The 18,262-nt window shown below is 39.0% G+C and overlaps 2 protein-coding genes across 2 annotated transcripts; both read left to right on the top strand.

Annotated features, from left to right (window-relative positions):
- Positions 1-1,774: 1,774 nt before the first annotated feature.
- On the top strand, positions 1,775-9,780 carry LOC311058713 (uncharacterized protein; the record flags this gene model as incomplete). Its single annotated transcript, XM_084076177.1, has 9 exons — positions 1,775-2,164; positions 2,358-4,020; positions 4,878-5,144; positions 5,345-5,773; positions 6,137-6,529; positions 7,012-7,404; positions 7,583-8,020; positions 8,698-9,147; positions 9,774-9,780. Exons 1-9 carry the CDS (start codon positions 1,780-1,782, stop codon positions 9,778-9,780), a joined length of 4,425 nt encoding a protein of 1,474 aa, XP_083932303.1. The 5' UTR covers positions 1,775-1,779.
- A 182-nt stretch (positions 9,781-9,962) lies between these two features.
- LOC311059041 (uncharacterized protein) lies at positions 9,963-17,072 on the top strand. Its single transcript, XM_084076617.1, has 11 exons — positions 9,963-10,305; positions 10,786-11,232; positions 11,454-11,894; positions 12,293-12,556; positions 12,718-12,969; positions 13,088-13,336; positions 13,895-14,155; positions 14,701-15,015; positions 15,574-15,846; positions 16,524-16,607; positions 16,702-17,072. Exons 3-11 carry the CDS (start codon positions 11,476-11,478, stop codon positions 16,766-16,768), a joined length of 2,184 nt encoding a protein of 727 aa, XP_083932743.1. The 5' UTR covers positions 9,963-10,305; positions 10,786-11,232; positions 11,454-11,475; the 3' UTR covers positions 16,769-17,072.
- Positions 17,073-18,262: the final 1,190 nt, after the last annotated feature.

The raw sequence follows: 18,262 nt of genomic DNA on the forward strand, positions 1-18,262 counted from the left end.
GGTTTTCAAACTTTTTCATGTGAAGGACCCCCAAAATGATACATATTTGGCTGTGGACCCCCATCTCATATTTAGTGACAGTGACCCCGAAGAAGCAAAGATTTGAGTTAAACATGCTCGCTTTAAAAAATATATATACATATGAAAGATTTTTCACAAGTTTTCACGATTTTTCAAAAATAGCAGATCTACAAGCTCATAGCATGGCACTCTTTGAATAGCCAAAGTATAACATGGTTAAAGTGGTTCAAATGATTGTTACACTAATTTAGTAACTAATTGTAACTCATTTAGCTGGGGACCCCCTGGTACACCCCAAGGACCCCTGGGGGTCCCTGGAACCACTGGTGCGCGAAATTGAAACTTTGAAACACATAGTATAGTGCTGAATTATGTTTACAACTGCATGAATTTGGTAGACATACCAAACTATCCTTACAATAAGGTCCTTGCTTTCACAACAAGAATGTTCAGTTACAACATATTGATTTTTATTGTATTTTTAATTTTATTTTTTACAGCTGTGCTGTACTGTATCACACACTCACAATGCATTATCAGCTTTTATATGAGCCTATAAATGTATACAGTATCTTATCTGATCTGCACCACTCAATAGGTCACTGATCAAACACATTGCATTATGTTATAAATATGGACTCAAGGCCATGGTGTAGCTGACAAATTGTCCAAAATCCATGTCCAAATCCTTTGAAGACTTCAATTATTTTTTTCCCAGTAGTGCCCGTCTCAAAAACTATTACATATGATACAGCCACTGTCTGCAACAATAAGTTTTCAAATCAGGGATTTGATCATCAAGGTTACAGGTATGATGAGACTCTGATGTAGGCTTTAAGGCTTATACATTGATTTAGAGCCTGGGTGCTTCGATTTATGTAGTGATGGCGCCATCTTGTGGATATCAGTAAGACCAAAGCCAAATAATAGACAGAGAAATGTGTCTCATGCAGGCGACATCTTTTCTATGTTTTAATTTACAGAGTACATCGAACACTGTCGCTGCATTTACATCCTACTGACAGGCTGACACGGACATTCACATTACATGTTTCTGGGTACGGTAGGCCTATATGAAAACTTGATGTAGGCCTATAGGCTAAACTTAGATCTATTGCATGTTAACATAAAATACATAATACTGTAGTAGTGTATGTACTTTTGACAACATCATTTGGTAGTTGTGAGTTGTAAATCATCCATTTAGGCCTAGTTTCAGTCATGATTTTTTTGTTCCAGTCATTGACCATTTTTGAGTTTCTACTCAGGTTTTTAATTTGGCCTTTTTTTGTCTGGGTGTGCTGTGTGGGAGAGATAGATATGATAGATAGTAGATAGGATCAACTCACAGTTAAAACCTGTAGGCTATACAGAATGTCTGCTGCTGAGTGTTGATCACGAGCAGACATGTAGCTTCCTCTTTATGGATTGCATCACATTTACGCGTTTCATCCAGGAAGGACTGATACATTGCATTTGAATTGAACTAATTATACAGACCACAAATGTAACATTTTAAATAGAACATGGATACAACTGTTCTTGTAGTGTTATAGCTTTGTAGTGTTTATTGTAACCTACAATATAATCTTTATTTTCCATATTTTATCATTTTTTTTTACTTTTACAAGAAAACAAAATACAAATGGACAGAATTTTTGACTTTGACACAATCAACATAGTGATAATTTACATTGCCATTTTTCTAGCCTATGGATTCAGGTTAGTATAGGCTACATGTGCAAGAAAAAAAGCGACATGGCATGTACAAGTCAGTCAGCTGTGAAATACATAGAGAATGCCAGAAGCCGTCTGGTGGGGGGACTGCAGAATCTTTCGCTCATTGTGGAGAATCTGCATCAACGAAGGGTGTTCACTGCGGAGGAGGTCTGTGAAATACAGACAAAGGCTGGTGACTATGAAAAAACAAGAACAATACTAGACTGGGTCACAAAAAAAGGGGAAGCAGCCAGCTATGAATTACTAAAGGTCATTGACATCACTAGGAACAGGACCTTAGAGAAACCAGTGTTTGAAGAAGTGGGCTCCACCTCCACTCAGAAGAGCAGTTGTGACCTACACCACTGGATCAGCTGCTTCTCTTTCAAAGACGATGAGGAAATGGAAATAAACTACTCTAAAGGTACTGTATGTAAAGGAAATATTGGCAAATGTAGTATTGTAGTGCACACTGATATGCTTACTTTCTGCATTGTTAACATAGAGTTGTGAGAGTGTAAAAATGTGAACCCCTAATCTATTCAACAATACTGTCTGTATATGTACTTAAATCAGTTTACAGTTGATTTACCCACTTATTATTATGTTCATTTTAGGTCCAAGACCATGCCACAGATACCAGGCCAAGTTAAAGACCAAAGCCCTTGAACTATCAGAAGATGTGTGGAACCAAAGCAAAGAGTTTCTAGGCCTACCAAAGGAGAAGTATTCAGATCTGTCTTACACACCGCTGGTATTAGACACGCATGAAAATGAAAATCCACCATATAACAGGATAATATTCAAGAGCAAAAAATGCAAGAAAACCCGCCCCAAAAAAATGAAGACTTACATTCCTGAGGATAAACATGAAATATCTGTAGATTACTTACTCAAAACACACGAGAACAACATTCTCCTAGTTGGTGAGCCTGGACTTGGAAAGACAACAGCTGCATGTCAAATGCTGAAAATCTGGGGAGAAACTAGAGCTAGCAGTGACCTGGATTACATGTTCTATTTTGATATGAGAAAAATCACAAATCCCCTGAGTTTGGAGAATCTTCTCTTCAATAAGTTTAGTGAACCAGGTGAAGGAAAAGAAGAAGTATTCGACGACATAAAGAGGCATTCTGAAAGTGTTACTATCATTTTTGATGGACTCACAGATCTCCCGGATTCCTCAGTGATACAGGGTCTTGTTAAAGGGGACCTGCTTCCTTATGCAAAGATTGTGATCACATGCAGATCAGAGGTTGAATCAGAAGACTTCCTATTAGACTGGCCTTCTCTAAGGGTGGAGGTCAAAGGCTTCAGCACAAAGTCCATCAGAGCATACTTAGCTAAGATGCTGAACACTGAGCAGTCGAGCAATGTTTTGAACAACCTGGAGTTGTTCAGTCTTTGCCATGTCCCAGTATATGCATTGATGGTGGTTGCATCCTTTTTTTTCACGAACTCTATGGCCTCTCAAGAACCGTGCACAGTAACTGAAATACATATCCACATTCTTCGCAGTTGCATTCAAAAGCACAGTGGTAAGGCTATACCAAAAATGAAACTAAACAACTATATGAGACACTACAGTGAGGCAATATTTGCTTTGGCATTGGCTGCTTTTCAGGCAACACAAGGGAAATCTGTGAATTTAACAGCATTGTCTGGTGAAGAAAGCTGTGTTCATTCAGCCTTCCTGAAGACACTTGATGTTCAAGTTGGACCTACGCTATGGAAACGCCACTCTGCATTTCTCCACTATACCATACAGGAGTTTTTTGCAGCGTTGTGGTTTTTGAAGAATCCTGACAAAATAACTGAACTTCTGCAACAGGGTTGTACTGAAGATATGAAACACATGAAACATGTGATCCTTTTCTTGTGTGGTTTGTTTAGCGAGAAGAATCTTGACATGTTGGAATGTCTTGGTCCAGATCAGCAGGTGAAGGACAGATCTAAGTCTTTCATCAGGGAAATCGCAACCACATTTCTCTTGTCACCACTAAAGCAAGATCACAGTGACTCTGATGACAGCAACATACTGTTCATATGCCAGTGCTTGTATGAATCTCGGTCCACTGAGGCATGTCTTCACTTCCTGGACAAACTGGATTATTGCCTTGATTTGAGTGAAGAGAATCTTGATCCTCACCATTATTGTGCTGTTTCTTATGTAATCAGTCAGTCGCAAGACAGAAAAATAGAGATAAAACTGGAGGACACTGTATCAGAACAAGGACTGAGATTAATACTTGGCTGTCTGAAAAATGTCCAATTGGATGGGTGAGCATGTACTGTATTTTGTATTTCCACACTATGGGCCCTAATATATCTTACACCCGACACAAGTTGACGCAATTGACGCAAAAACATTTTTGATCCAGTCAGGAGCCCGCCTACTACTAATTTGTGCACACTCAAACTGTTCCCGTATCTGCTTTAGACCCAGAACGGATCAGCAATCTGCAGAGGGAATTGATGAAAATGTGCCATGCAGGCACACACAAAGTGAAAGGAAAAATACACTATGACTGGAGTAATTCATGTCACACCCAAAACACACCCTTGACTAATTCACAGATTAAATACGATCCCTTTGCGCCTCAGATTATCCGTCGTCTAACAGGCACATTTTGAGTTGGACACACCCCTAAGGCATTTGTGCCATGCGCTTTAGACCATGTGTCACCTAGTGCTATAGATTGTCTACTCTAAATAATTATGTTGTTACCATTGTTGTACTAATACTGTACATTAGCAATTGCCTTTTCAACCACTTAAACCCTACACTCAGTTGGCTAAACTAAATATCTTTGCCGGAAATAGCCGATCTACTGTACAAGCTCACAATGTGTCGCAGAGCAATGCATTCTGAGCTTGTAGATTGGCTATTTACAGCAAAGAGATTTGGTGTAGAGGGAGAAGAGGAGAGGGCCAGGCACAGACCCCTGGGACCCCAGTTGAGGAAGTATAGGGTTTAAATAAGTGGTTAAAAAATACCACATTTTGTTATGTATCTGTAATGGGATTCAGATGGTAGGCTTTTAAGTCTACCAGTTCCCTAATATAGAATTTACAACATGTTTAATTAACTGTATATGGAGGGGAACGTCTCACTTCAGGAAAACCTATTCTTCCAGGTGTGACACCCTGCAAAGTCAGCTCTGGAAGGCTTTGCTCCTCAGTGAGGAGGAGATGGATTACAGCAGTTTACTTGGCCTTGGTGGAAATGAGTTGCACCTTCCAGTTGGTTGTGGGAAAAGACAAGTGTTTGAAAGAGCAGTAGAGGTCATGCAGAACAGTCCAGAGAAGGTTAACCTCTGCCTCCTCTGGGACAAGAAGACCAGTTGCTGTCAAGATCTAAGACATACTATGTTGGAGTCTCTGCCTCATATCAGCAAACTCAGGTGTTTTTGATACTTTATTCTTGTCTTATAGGATTTCAAATGATTTGTAAGACCGCTGTGCAGCTTGAATTGCTGACATTTGAAACAATTGTGTTTTTAAGAAGAAAAAAATATGTTCTTATTTGATAACAGCCATACTATAAGGTTCCACAAATTGTTTTGTGACCCATGTTTCTTTGAATACTGCAATTAAGTTTCAGATGCACATCCAGAGGCACAGAGTCACAGGTTCAGGAGCAATTCCCTGGATTACCGGAGGGGGAAGAAAAGAAGCTGTTATTAGATTTGTGCCTGGATGCAGTAATGCATAAGAGGGAAGTATTTCAGAGTATAGTGAATACACTCCTGTCATTGTTCTCTGTTTACACTATGAGATACGACATCCTGCTTGATCTTTACCTACATGTCAGCACTAAAGGATATACACAGGTTCTTCCCATTCTGAAGCCACTTTATCTGCCAGCTCCATCAGTCTGGTCCATAGACCTCTCCGAGAGAAAGGCCTCTGTTCTCCTACAATGCTTGAAACTCCAACCAGAGAAGAAACGAGTAGAACTGAGAGGCTGGTCAGATGAACAGAACGAAATGAAGATTTTCCTTCAGTGTCTACCCTACATCTCACAGCTCAGGTAGCTTTGATTATGTTGTATATTGAATATTAATTCATTATATTTAAACCTTCAGTTAAGAGATACTTTTTTATAGAAGGATACGGCAACTCTCACAAAGATGTATTTTGAGTAACTAACAATATGGCTTGAAAATATATCGTAATCTTAGAACATGAAATATTTTACCTTCATTATCTTTAACATTAGTATGCAGCTGAAACTACATGTGACTTATGTTTTAAAGAGTCATTTAGAGTTCAGATTCAACTAAATCTAGTTCAAATGGAATGTGGGTATTTGTAGCTTCTAAATTATAATCAAAGTATGTTTTAGGTTAATGAATCAAGTTTTTAATATTGATTCCTCCTATTCATTCTATAGGTTTACTTCTCAGACTCAAACAGGACACGGATTTGTGATGAATATGTGTCTACAAGCAGCACTCCATCAAAGGTTAAACGTGCAAATAATAGAGGAAGTGATTTCAGTGTCTGAATATTGGCATCACAAATGGGACTTCCTTCTAGACCTGTACTCCCATGTTAAAGACTATGAGACTCAAACACTCAATAGTGTTCTTCCAGCATTACAACCAGTTTACCTGGCAGCTCCTACAGTCTGGTCCATAGATCTTTCAGAGAGAAAGGCCTCTGTCCTCCTAGAATGCTTGAAACTCCAAACAGAGGAGAAACCAGTAGAGCTGCGAGGTTGGTCAGATGAAGAGAATGAAGTGAAGATGTTTCTTCACTGTTTACCCTACATCTCAAAGCTCAGGTAAATGGAATTATGTTGGACATTTAACATTACTTTATAATGCTAAGGAACATGAGTATAATGATTACTGTAACAAAGTTGTATGACAATATTTAACAAGAAATGTCATTCAAGTATCCGTTATGAATCAAAAAGGCTGGAAAACAAGGTTAAATTAAAGAGTTATAGTTATTTATAGAGCTGGCTTTCTAAAAGAAGGCTTTTCCTTCCACATTGAGATGATCTTAAACTTTCCACTTTAAGATCATTAATAGCTTTCTCTTGAATAATACATTAAGTCAACAATAAAGACAACAATACTGTATGTTGACAATTTTGTATGTTAGTAATAATGCGCTGGATCTACTTATTAAATAATTATTTACAGTTGAGATTTAATTAATTCTAGTGAAAGAGGAATTTTGATACAGACTTTCATAATGTTTTAGATTCATGGGTCAAATTTGTAATGCTGGTTCCTCTTTATTCTTCATATTTGACAGGTTTACTTCTCAGAATCAAACAGGACACACTTTTCTGATGAATTTGTGTCTGGAAGCAGCTCTCCATGAGAGGCTAAAAACACAAGCAATAGAGAAGGTGTTTTCAGTATCTGAATGTTGGCATCACAAGTGGGACTTCCTTCTAGACCTGTACTCCCATGCTAAAGACTATGAGACTCAAACACACAAGAGTGTTCTTCCAGCATTACAACCAGTTTACCTGGCAGCTCCTACAGTCTGGTCTGTAGACCTCTCTGAGAGAAAGGCCTCCGTCCTCCTAGAATGCTTGAAACTCCAACCAGAGAAGAAACCAGTAGAGCTGACAGGCTGGTCAGATGAAGAGAATGAAGGGAGGATTATCCTTCAGTGTCTACCCTACATCTCACAACTCAGGTCTAATCTGCTTCATTTAATAGTAGTCTATATATAAAATCCATATAAAAGTATAATTTCTTCACATTCCATTGACTCTTTCTCCTAAAATCTGACAGCTACAGTGTTCATCATTGTTTGGTTCTGTTTATGATCCAGAGATCAATATTTCACGTCGGTTTTCATTTAACTGTTGCAGTTTCACACATCGACTGTCAGAAGTGTCAAAACAAGCCAAGTTCCTGGGGAAGCTCATCTGTGAAGCAGCAGAATGGGAAGAAGAAACAGGAGAGAAGATCCTGGAATTGTTATCCTCTGTGTGTAATTACAAAGCATTCCCTTTTATTGACTTGTATAGTAGTTGGAATCGCAGAAAGTCTCAATGTTATCTACTACTGGACCTATACTCCTATGTGAAGAACTATGAGTCTCAAACAGGCAGACGTGTTCTTCCAGCATTACAACCAGTTTACCAGTCAGTTCCTACAGTCTGGTCCATAGACCTCTCAGAGAGAAAGGTCTCCCTCCTCCTAGAGGTGCTGAAACTCCAAAAAGATAAGAAACCATTAGAGCTGACAGGCTGGTCATATGAAGTTAAGATCGTCCTTCAGTGTCTACCCTACATCTCACAGCTCAGGTTAATATATTTCCTTTCATGTAATATATGTCTAAAAAATGTCTACCCTTTTAAAGTTAATGCGGTATGATTAATGCACTTGAATTAATTATGAACTGAGTATTTGTCACCTATGGTATACATAAGTGACAAGAGGCTAAACGTATTTGTTGTTCTATTATAAATAATTATAATGCAAAGACAGAGAGAGCTTTCTTTCTTAATACAAAATGTTGTGCTGCATAACCAGGATAGAAGCAAAGTGCAGAGAGAACAAGAGCAAGTATACGCTTTAAGGATATACCATGAATATATACAACCATCGGACAGTACAATCAGAGAATACATGAATCCCTCAGAGATTGTGTGATCTCCATATGATACAAACATAGTGTTAATTGCACAAATGGAACCAAATGGACCTTACTGGTACATTTGGTTCAGAACAACAGATTGTTGTGGTCTGTTCCTGGGACAATGTCTACACTAGCAGCACTAGTCAACAGAGTACAGAGAGTACAGAGAAATAGATTTCAAGCATGAACACATTTGGTAACATACATTTTTTGATACCTTCATTTTCACTTAATCATTGACTCTTTCATCAACCTGATGGATACAGTGTCCATGATTGTTTGGTCCTGTTTATGAACAGAGATCTCAATATTTAATATTGGTTTTCATTTGAACTGCTACAGTTTTGCTGATGGATGGTCAGACATGTCAGAACCAGCTAAGTTCCTCGGGAAGCTTATCTGTGAAGCAGCAGAATGGGAAGAAGAAACAGGAGAGAAGATTCTGGACTTGTTGTCTTCTGTGTGTAATTACAAAACATTCCCCTTTATTGAGTGGGATGATGATGATTATGATTACACAGAGTATCAATGTGATGTACTACTGGACCTATGCTCCTATGTGAAGAACTATGAGTCTCAAACAGGCAGAAGTGTTCTTCCAGCATTACAACCAGTTTACCAGTCAGTTCCAACAGTCTGGTCCATATACCTCTCAGAGGGAAAGGTCTCCCTCCTCCTAGAGGTGCTGAAACTCCAACAAGAGAAGAAACCAGTAGAGCTGAGAGGCTGGTCAGATGAAGAGAGTGAAGTGAGGATCCTCCTTCAGTGTCTACCCTACATCTCACAGCTCAGGTTAATGAGTTTCCTTTTATTTGATATTTGTCTACATATAAAACCGGTCTACCTTTTTTTATTACAGATAATTAGGTACAGTATGATTCCTGCCCTTGAATTAATTAAGTACTGATCATTTGTGACTTGGTGCACTGAACTTACAACAGGCAAATATACATTTGTAATCTATTATAAATGAATTATAATACAAAGAGAGACAGAGTTTCTCTTATTAATACAAAGAGATGTGCAGCATATCCAGGTCGGGATAGAAACAAAATGCTGAGAGAACAAGAGAAAGTTTATCGTATAAGTATGCTACACAGCTACAGTATGCATGGTGCAACCAATCTGATGTAAGAATACAATCAGAGAATACATGAATTACTCATAGAACATGTGATATCTGTATGATACACAGTATACACAGGCAAATCCTTAGTGTTAATTTAAATCTGAAGAGTGTACAGATGGAACCAAATAGACCTTATTGGTACATTTGGTCAGAACAGCAGAGTGTTGTGTTGTGGTATTTTCCTAGGACAATGGTTACACCAACACTAGTCAACAAAGTACAGATAGCACAGAGAAATATATTTTGAGCGTTCCTCATTCCTTCATTTTACTGTGACTCTTTCACCTAGCATCTGATGGATAGTGTACATTACTGTTTCTGTTTATGATGCCAAAATCAATATTTCATGGTGGTTTTAATTTGAACTGTTGCAGTTTCACTCATCGATCAACAGAAATATCAAAACAAGCCACGTTCCTGGGGAAGCTCATCTGTGAAGCAGCAGAACAAGATGAAGCAACAGGAGAGAAGATTCTGGAATTATTGTCTTCTGTGTGTAATTGCAAAACATTCCCCTTCATTGAGTTTTATAATACTTCAGGAAACAGGAAGTATCAAAGTGATGTATTGCTGGACCTATGCTCCTATGTGAAGAACTATGAGTCTCAAACAGGCAGAAGTGTTCTTCCAGCATTACAACCAGTTTACCAGTCAGTTCCAACAGTCTGGTCCATAAACCTCTCAGAGGGAAAGGTCTCCCTCCTCCTAGAGGTGCTGAAACTCCAACAAGAGAAGAAACCAGTAGAGCTGACAGACTGGTCAGATGAAGAGAGTGAAGTGAGGATCCTCCTTCAGTGTCTACCCTACATCTCACAGCTCAGGTTAATGAGTTTCCTTTTATTTCATATTTGTCTACATATAAAACCGGTCTACCTTTTTTTATTACAGATAATTAGGTACAGTATGATTCATGCCCTTGAATTAATTATGTACTGATTATTTGTCACTTGGTGCTCTGAATTTACAACAGGCAAATATACATTTGTATTCTATTATAAATTAATTATAATACAAAGAGAGACAGAGTTTCTCTTATTAATACAAAGAGCTGTGCAGCATATCCAGGTCAGGATAGAAGCAAAATGCTGAGAGAACAAGAGAAAGTATATCGTATAAGTATGCTACACAGCTACAGTATGCATGGTACAACCAATCCGATGTAAGAAATCAGAGAATACATGAAATACTCATAGAACATGTGATATATGTATGATATACAGTATACACAGTCAAATCCTTAGTGTTAACTCTTTGACTGCGGTTGACTCAATAACTGTGAGTTTTCATTTGAACTGTTGCAGTTTCACTCATCGATCAACAGAAATATCAAAACAAGCCACGTTCCTGGGGAAGCTCATCTGTGAAGCAGCAGAACGAGATGAAGCAACAGGAGAGAAGATTCTGGAATTGTTGTCTTCTGTGTGTAATTACAAAACATTCCCCTTCATTAAGTTGTATAATACTTCAGGAAACAGGACGTATCAATGTGATCTACTGCTGGACCTATACTCCTATGTGAAGAACTATGAGTCTCAAACAGGCAGAAGTGTTCTTCCAGCATTACAACCAGTTTACCAGTCAGTTCCTACAGTCTGGTCCATAGACCAGTCAGAAGGAAAGGCATATGTCCTCCTAGAATGCTTGAAACTCCAACCAGAGAAGAAACCAGTAGAGCTGACAGGCTGGTCGCATGAAGAGATTGAAGTGAGAATTTTCTTTCAGTGTCTACCCTACATCTCACAGCTCAGGTTAATGTGTTTCCTTTCTTTTAATATTTGTCTATATAAGCTGTATAACTTTTCAAAAGTTGATGAGGCATGATTAATGAAAGTATTGATTATTTGTCACTATTTGCCTCCAAATAGTTGTGTGTGAAGAACGTAAAAACCCAATTGTTGGTGTAGAGAGAAAAAAAGAGCAAGCTATGTCTGAAAATACACATTAACACGATTCATTTGAACTGTTACAGTTTTGCTGATGGATGGTCAGGAATGTCAGATGCATTCCTGGGGAAGTTCCTGGGGAGGCTCATCTGTAAAACAGCAGTAAGGGATGAAGAAACAGGAGAGAATATTCTACAATTGTTGTCTTCTGTATGTAATTACAAAACATTCCCCTTCATTGACAAGACTAACCTTAAACATCAAAGTGATCTACTACTGGACCTGTGCTCCTATGTGAAGAACTATGAGACTGAAACAGACAGAAGTGTTCTTCCAATGTTACAACCAGTTTTCCAATCAGCTCCTGTCGTCTGGTCCATAGACCTCTCAGAGAGAAAGGTCCCCCTCCTCCTAGAGGTAATGAAACTCCAACCAGAGAAGAAACTAGTAGAGCTGAGAGGCTGGTCAGATGAAGAGAGTGATGTGAGGATCTTCCTTCAGTGTCTACCCTACATCTCACAGCTCAGGTTAATGATTTTTCTTTCATTGAATATTTGTCTACATATAAAAGTCATCTCTATAGCGTGTTTTTGTTTGTTCGTTTGTTTGTTTTTTACATAATAAGGTATGATGAATGCACTTACAGTGTATTCAATCGGGATTGATTACTTGCAACTTTATCCCGGTACCTACAGTATGTATATAATCTGTCTTGGTTGGTTGGTTATTCTTTATAATAGCTTTAGATATGAAATATATCCAGTTTGATGCAACATGTAGTCATTGATGTATAGCAATTTAATGTGTATGCATTTTCCAGCAATACACAGAGGTTAATTATTTTAATTTGTATTATTATTATAATATTATAATCTTTTTATACAATATTGCTGAATTGTTTGTTTGTTGTTTGTTGATGTTTCAGGTGTGATCCAGGATTCTTTCAGCACACATGTAAATCCATCACTGTTAGATCCAGAATGGAGGTTGAACAGCTAGTTTCTCTCTTCCGACTCCTTGATTTCACCCTGGTGCTGAGAGGAGATTTATGGACAAACGCCTGCAAGTCTGTGGGGAAAGTTCTGAGACTCTGCGGCGCTAGTGTGAACCTGGTCCTGACACCCAGCAAGATCTCTCTCAAAGGAGTTTCACTACTTTTTAGACATGTTTCACAAATCCAAAGGCTAGGGTAGGCTATGTATATTAGATTCCGTAAAATTATTTGATTCTTGGCCACTAATCCTAAAACCAAAATTGTGTCTTGGCTCTGAATCATGTGACATAGCTGTGTAGTTAGGAATATGAGTGTGCATAATTTAAAGCTTTTCTTCCTTTTCCCTTGATTTTCAGACTGTCTGAAAGCATGGTTATGCTAGTTTTTCGATTGGTAGGAACAGGACGTTTGCCCTCTCCGGTGGCTATTGAAGAGCTTTCCCTATTAAAGACCACGCCACAACCAGAGAGACTATTGTCCAAGGTTCATAGCAATGTGGCATATCTGCTGAGACACTGGTCAGTCAGATGTTTGGACATGACCAAGTCCAACACCCATCCATACCACCTCTTTCCGCTGTTGTCTCACCATGCTCAACTGACAGTCAAGTAAGTCTGTTTGTTTTGTTGAGCCATACAATATGTCAGTGATATAAAACCCTACCCAACCTTCATTCTGAACATATTCACTAATTTGTATACATTCTTTGATCCATATTTTCATTAGACTGTGTCCAGAGGTTCTACAGGAGCTAGCCGGTGTTGTGTTTACAGCTCAGGATGAGGATTGGACAAAGTCTTTCCTGATGAAGGTCGGTGGAGATCTGACCTCCTGCTCTCTAGACTGGGAGGTTCTTCTCTATCTGCTACAGCAGTCATCAGCCCAGATCATCGCTGTGGACTTGAGGAAGAGCAAGATCTCGGGGAGAAAAATGTCAAGTCTTTTACCCTTTCTAGACAGAGTTTCATTTAAAAGGTGAGTTAAAAATGAACGTAAATATTAGTTTTCTTTATTGTATTGAAGACTCTATTCTTTGATGATTAAGTCAAATTCTTTACTTAAGTAAAAGTACCAAAACTGCCATATAGAAATGCTCTGTTACAAGTAAAAGTCTAGAATTCAAAATGTACTTGATTTGCTTGTAAAAGTACAAAAGTATTGGCATCAAAATGTACTTAAAGTACCAAAAGTAAAAGTACTAAAATGTTTGAAAATAGCAGATCTATTTTCAAACACAAGCTCACAACGCGTCGCGATGCGACGCGTTGTGAGCTTGTAGATCGGCTATTTTCAAATAGCCCAGGTATAAAATAGGGCTAAAGTGGTTAATGTATGTTTTATAATAACATAATTTAGATCTGAAAAGTAATTAGTAACTAAAGTTTTCAAATAATTGTAGGGGAGTAAAAGTACAATATTTGCCTCTGAGATAGTGGAGTAGAAGTAAAAGTATTGGAAATTGGAAATACTCAAATAAAATACAATGTACTTAGTTACTTTACACCACTGACTAATACTAATTCATGTTTACAGACCCAGTCCCAGCTTTACGTTGTGTGCCATCAGAGAGACATATAAATGTCATTCCAGTGTCTGTGTGTCCAGTTTATTGAGGTCGTTAGACCATGTGATCAACCTGAACAACAGAGAGCTGGACACAGTGGACTGTGATGCTCTGCTCTTTGCCCTCAAACACTGTGACAAAGTGACAGAACTCAGCCTGTTGTGGACCTCCATACCACCAGAAGCAACAGAGTGCATCCTACACTCTCTGGAGAAAGTCTATCATCTAAGGTAAGTTGTTTATATAGTCGGTTATCAATGCTGTAACACACATTTGTGATATGCAATGTGAATATAAAAGGTTATGAATAAATACATCAATCCTAGATGGGTAATTCAATGTGTTCATTTTTAGCTTTGAGATAAAAAGCATTATTTTACACTTTGGCTATTCAAAAATAGCAGATCTACAAGCTCATAGCGCGGCACCGAGTGCCGCGCTATGAGCTTGTAGATCTGCTATTTTTGAAAAATCAAGAACATTTGTGCAAGTCTTTGAATATATATATTTTTAAAGCAAACCTTTGTAACTCAAATCTTTGCTTCTGGGGGGTCCCTGGGACAAAATATTTTCAGATGGGGGTCCGCGGCCAAATAGATATAATTTTAGGGGTCCTTGACATGAAAAAGTTTGAGCACCACTGATATAGAAACATATGTTTTTTTTCAGAATACTGTTGGGATTTAGAAGACATTCGTAGAATCGGCTTCAGGTCTTAATGGGTTAAGAATCAATCAATGAAGTGATGATTAAATGTGTTATGTTGTCATACCAGTGTTGACAGGAGTCTGCTGCTGACGTTCCTCCACCACTGCAGCAGTACCGGTCAGACACAGCAGGGGGCAGCAGCAGCAAGTCTGCTCAGAGCTCTACAGCACAGACTGGATCTGTCCTGCTCCTCTTCTATGGACCTGTCAGCGCAAGGCCAGGCGGTGGCGCTGTCTCTGACCGTCACACACTGCAGGGACATCTCTACTGTCCTCCTGAGACACAGCAGCAGCCAGGAGACACAGCTCATCCTATCAGACTGTGAGGTAGAGGACAGTGGACTGGACCTGTTGTTCCCTGTCCTCAACAGAGTCCATCTGAGGTGAGAAGGACAACACATTTTTAAATCTAAGAAGAAGCTGGTTTCCAGTGGTGGAAAAAGTACTCACACTTTTTACTTAAGTAAAAGTATCAATACTGCACTGTAGAAGTACTCTGTTGCAAGTAAAAATCCGGAATTCAACATTTACTTGAGTAGAAGCACAAAAGTATTGGTTATCAAAATGTACTTAAAGTACCAAAAGTAGAAAGTACTCATTATGCAGAGTGTCCTGTTTCAGAAGTTTTCAAATGTATACAATCTTTTGAAAATAGCAGATCTATAAGCTCACAATATGTCGCATCGCGACGCATTGTGATGCATTGTGACGCATTGTGAGCTTGTAGATTGGATATTTTCAAATAGCCGAAGTTTTGAGATGTAGTGGAGTAGAAATTTAAGTATAGACATTTTGAAATACTCCAGTAATGCAAAAGTACCTCAACATTGTACTTAAGTACAGTACTTGAGTACATGTACTTAGTTACTTTCCACCACTGCTAGTTTCCAACACTGTTCATCTCAGTGTTCTGCTCATCGTTGTGTATTTCTTCCCCTCAGAGCCAGCAAACCCATCCTTCTCCAGCTCCTCTCCCTGGTGTCTGAGGGCAGTGAAAGGAACGCAGCGATGGGAGCAGCTTCCCTGCTGTGTGGGGCCCTGGGCGGAGAGCTGGACCTCAGTGAGACCACACTAGACCAGAAGGCCTGTAGATGTTTGGCCCTGGTTCTGGAACACTCTGAGGGACTGACAGAACTGGACCTCAGTCACTGTCACCTCACTGACCAGCTACTAGAGACTCTGATCCCCCACCTGCACAAAGCACAAGTCCTGGAGTGAGTATGGTCTTGTAGAATGCAGTGGTGTGTGTGTGTGTGTGTGTGTGTGTGTGTGTGTGTGTGTGTGTGTGTGTGTGTGTGTGTGTGTGTGTGTGTGTGTGTGTGTGTGTGTGTGTGTGTGCGCGTGTGCGTGCCTGCCTGCGTGCGTGCGTGTATGTGTGTGCGCTTGTGGAAATCAATGTTGATTTCGTCGACTTTTTTTCACTGACTAAAACTAAGATTAAATATATTGACAATTTGGTCAACAAATAAAAACTAGACTAAAATGTTAGTGAGGGACTAGTAGAGAAGAGATCCAGTAGAACTAAAAGACAAGTCAATTTATGTTTGGTTTGCGCTCGGGTGTTGCGCTCTGAAAATACCAGATCTACAAGCTCACAACACGTCGCGCTGCGACACGGTGTGAGCTTGTAGATTGGCTATTTTCAGAGCGCAACCAAGTGTAAAATCAGCCATTACGACGCCATCAACGCACCGCCAAAATACATTTTAGTCGACTAAATCAACTGTAGATTTAGTCGACTAAAACGAGACAAAAACTAAAACATTTCAGATGACTAAAATATGACTAAAACTAGATCAAAATTTTCTGTAAAAATCAACACTTGTGGAAATGTGACCGTGTGGTACTAATCTATATTCCTTTATTCTTTCTCTACCTTGTGTTGTTGTAGTCTGAGTCACAATAAGCTCACCGATGCTCTGACGGACAGATTGCTCCATCTGCTCTCCATCAACGCCTCCATCCAAACTGTACGGTGAGTAGAATGGACGTTTAAGTTTGAGAACCACTGTACTAGAACACATCATAACCGTTGATGTAAAATGTTGCATCCGTTGATGTCTTTCCAGACTCTTCAACAACTGCTTCATGGACAGAACCCCCTTCCTGAAAGACAAACACTTTGAAATATGGTGAACCAATCGACAGCAGGCTTTGGTCCAAGTTGAGCAAGTAAAATGTGTCACTGTACTAAAGAAATATCAAAGATAGTCAGTCATTGGTCAACTGTGTTTCATAGCAAAACTTGTGTCAATTATAAGTCTATGTTCAAATTGTTTGTACATTTCTGTCAGACTCAGAGCTATGGTCTCTCTGGTGATTGTGGCTTTTCTTTTCATTTTTCCCCATTGATATGGAACAATGTAAAGTTGTTTGCAAATTAACAAATTGTCAATAGATGTACATGTCCGGCATCTTATCAGGGGTTCTGTGACCTTTAAAGAAGTGCAATGATTTTTATAGTAACAAGACCTGAAACTCATTCAAAATGGACATTCTTGTTATTTTTTCCACCTTGTGTTTAAAGCGTGTCAATTAAAAACATCCTGACTCTATGCACCGCCTAATGCCTAATTTATTTTTTATTTTATCATACCACACGCACATGAAAATAGCCGATCCACAAGCTCACAACACATCGCATCCATGTCTTTCATCTGGGTAGATTAGTGGACAGTATTTGGAGCTCTAAAGGCCACACCCCCCAGATGTCTGAGCAAAGGCAGACTCCAACATCCTCAGTCCAGAGTAAGACCCTCTGAGTGGGGGACAGACCCTGACTTGATCAGTAACTCAGTAAAGGGCCATTCACACCAAGCACTTTAACTGTAAATATATCGTATCCTTCACCACTGTCGTCATTATAGTTGTGGTGTGGACCAAGGTTATAATAGTTTGGGATTTTTCATTTTAGTTTAGTTTCAGTTCGTTTTGAATATTATTTCCTAATTCAATTAGTTTTCATTTGTTTTTAGAGCTGAGTTTTTATTTTTTTAAATGCTAATAGTTTTAGTTAGTTTTAGTTTTTTTTTATATTTTGGGTTATTTGTCAGGTGCAGACGCATTGTGAGCTTGTAGATCTGCTATTTTCAAATGGCCGAAATGTATATACAATAGGATTGAAGTATACGTTTTTAAATAATTGTGGTGGAGTACCTCAACATTGTACTTGAGCACAGTACTTGAGTAAATGTACTTAGTTACTTTCCACCACTGCAAACAACACACCCATTTCGTTAGGTGTGTCGGTTACTGTCTATATGTATATGATAATGAGAAGGTAGCCAAAAAGGGCAGCTTCTGCAGGAGAGAATACTCATTCTTTTACAATCTTTACACAACACTTGTCAGGCACAGACTGGCACAAATGCTTGGCTTGGCCGCGGCCCCAGACTGCCCAGCCCTTCTGGCATCTGCCAGAAGTGCCAGACCGTCCAATCCGGGCCCGAACCCTGTGTTAACCCCAACAGCAAACTGTAACGATGATGATGATACACCTCTGTCGGAGTGGAACTACTGTAGAAACGATCATTTCCAGTCAACTAGAAGTGCATTCATCGAGGTACGTCATGGAATAATTTCAGACTAAAACATTTCGTATCTGTGACCAAGGTAGAGGTACGTAGGATA

This window comes from Gymnoscopelus microlampas, assembly GCF_963454915.1.
Source record: "Gymnoscopelus microlampas genome assembly, chromosome: 13".
Taxonomy (NCBI): Eukaryota; Metazoa; Chordata; class Actinopteri; order Myctophiformes; family Myctophidae; genus Gymnoscopelus; species Gymnoscopelus microlampas.

What these genes read in the sequence shown, in the direction of transcription:
- LOC311059041 (XM_084076617.1), top strand. Translation starts at nt 11,476, where the DNA reads ATGTCAGATGCATTCCTGGGGAAGTTCCTGGGGAGGCTCATCTGTAAA. An exon ending in CTCAACAGAGTCCATCTGAG is followed by an intron (nt 15,016 to 15,573) that starts GTGAGAAGGACA and finishes TCTTCCCCTCAG; the next exon opens with AGCCAGCAAACCCATCCTTC. An exon ending in CACAAAGCACAAGTCCTGGA is followed by an intron (nt 15,847 to 16,523) that starts GTGAGTATGGTC and finishes GTGTTGTTGTAG; the next exon opens with TCTGAGTCACAATAAGCTCA.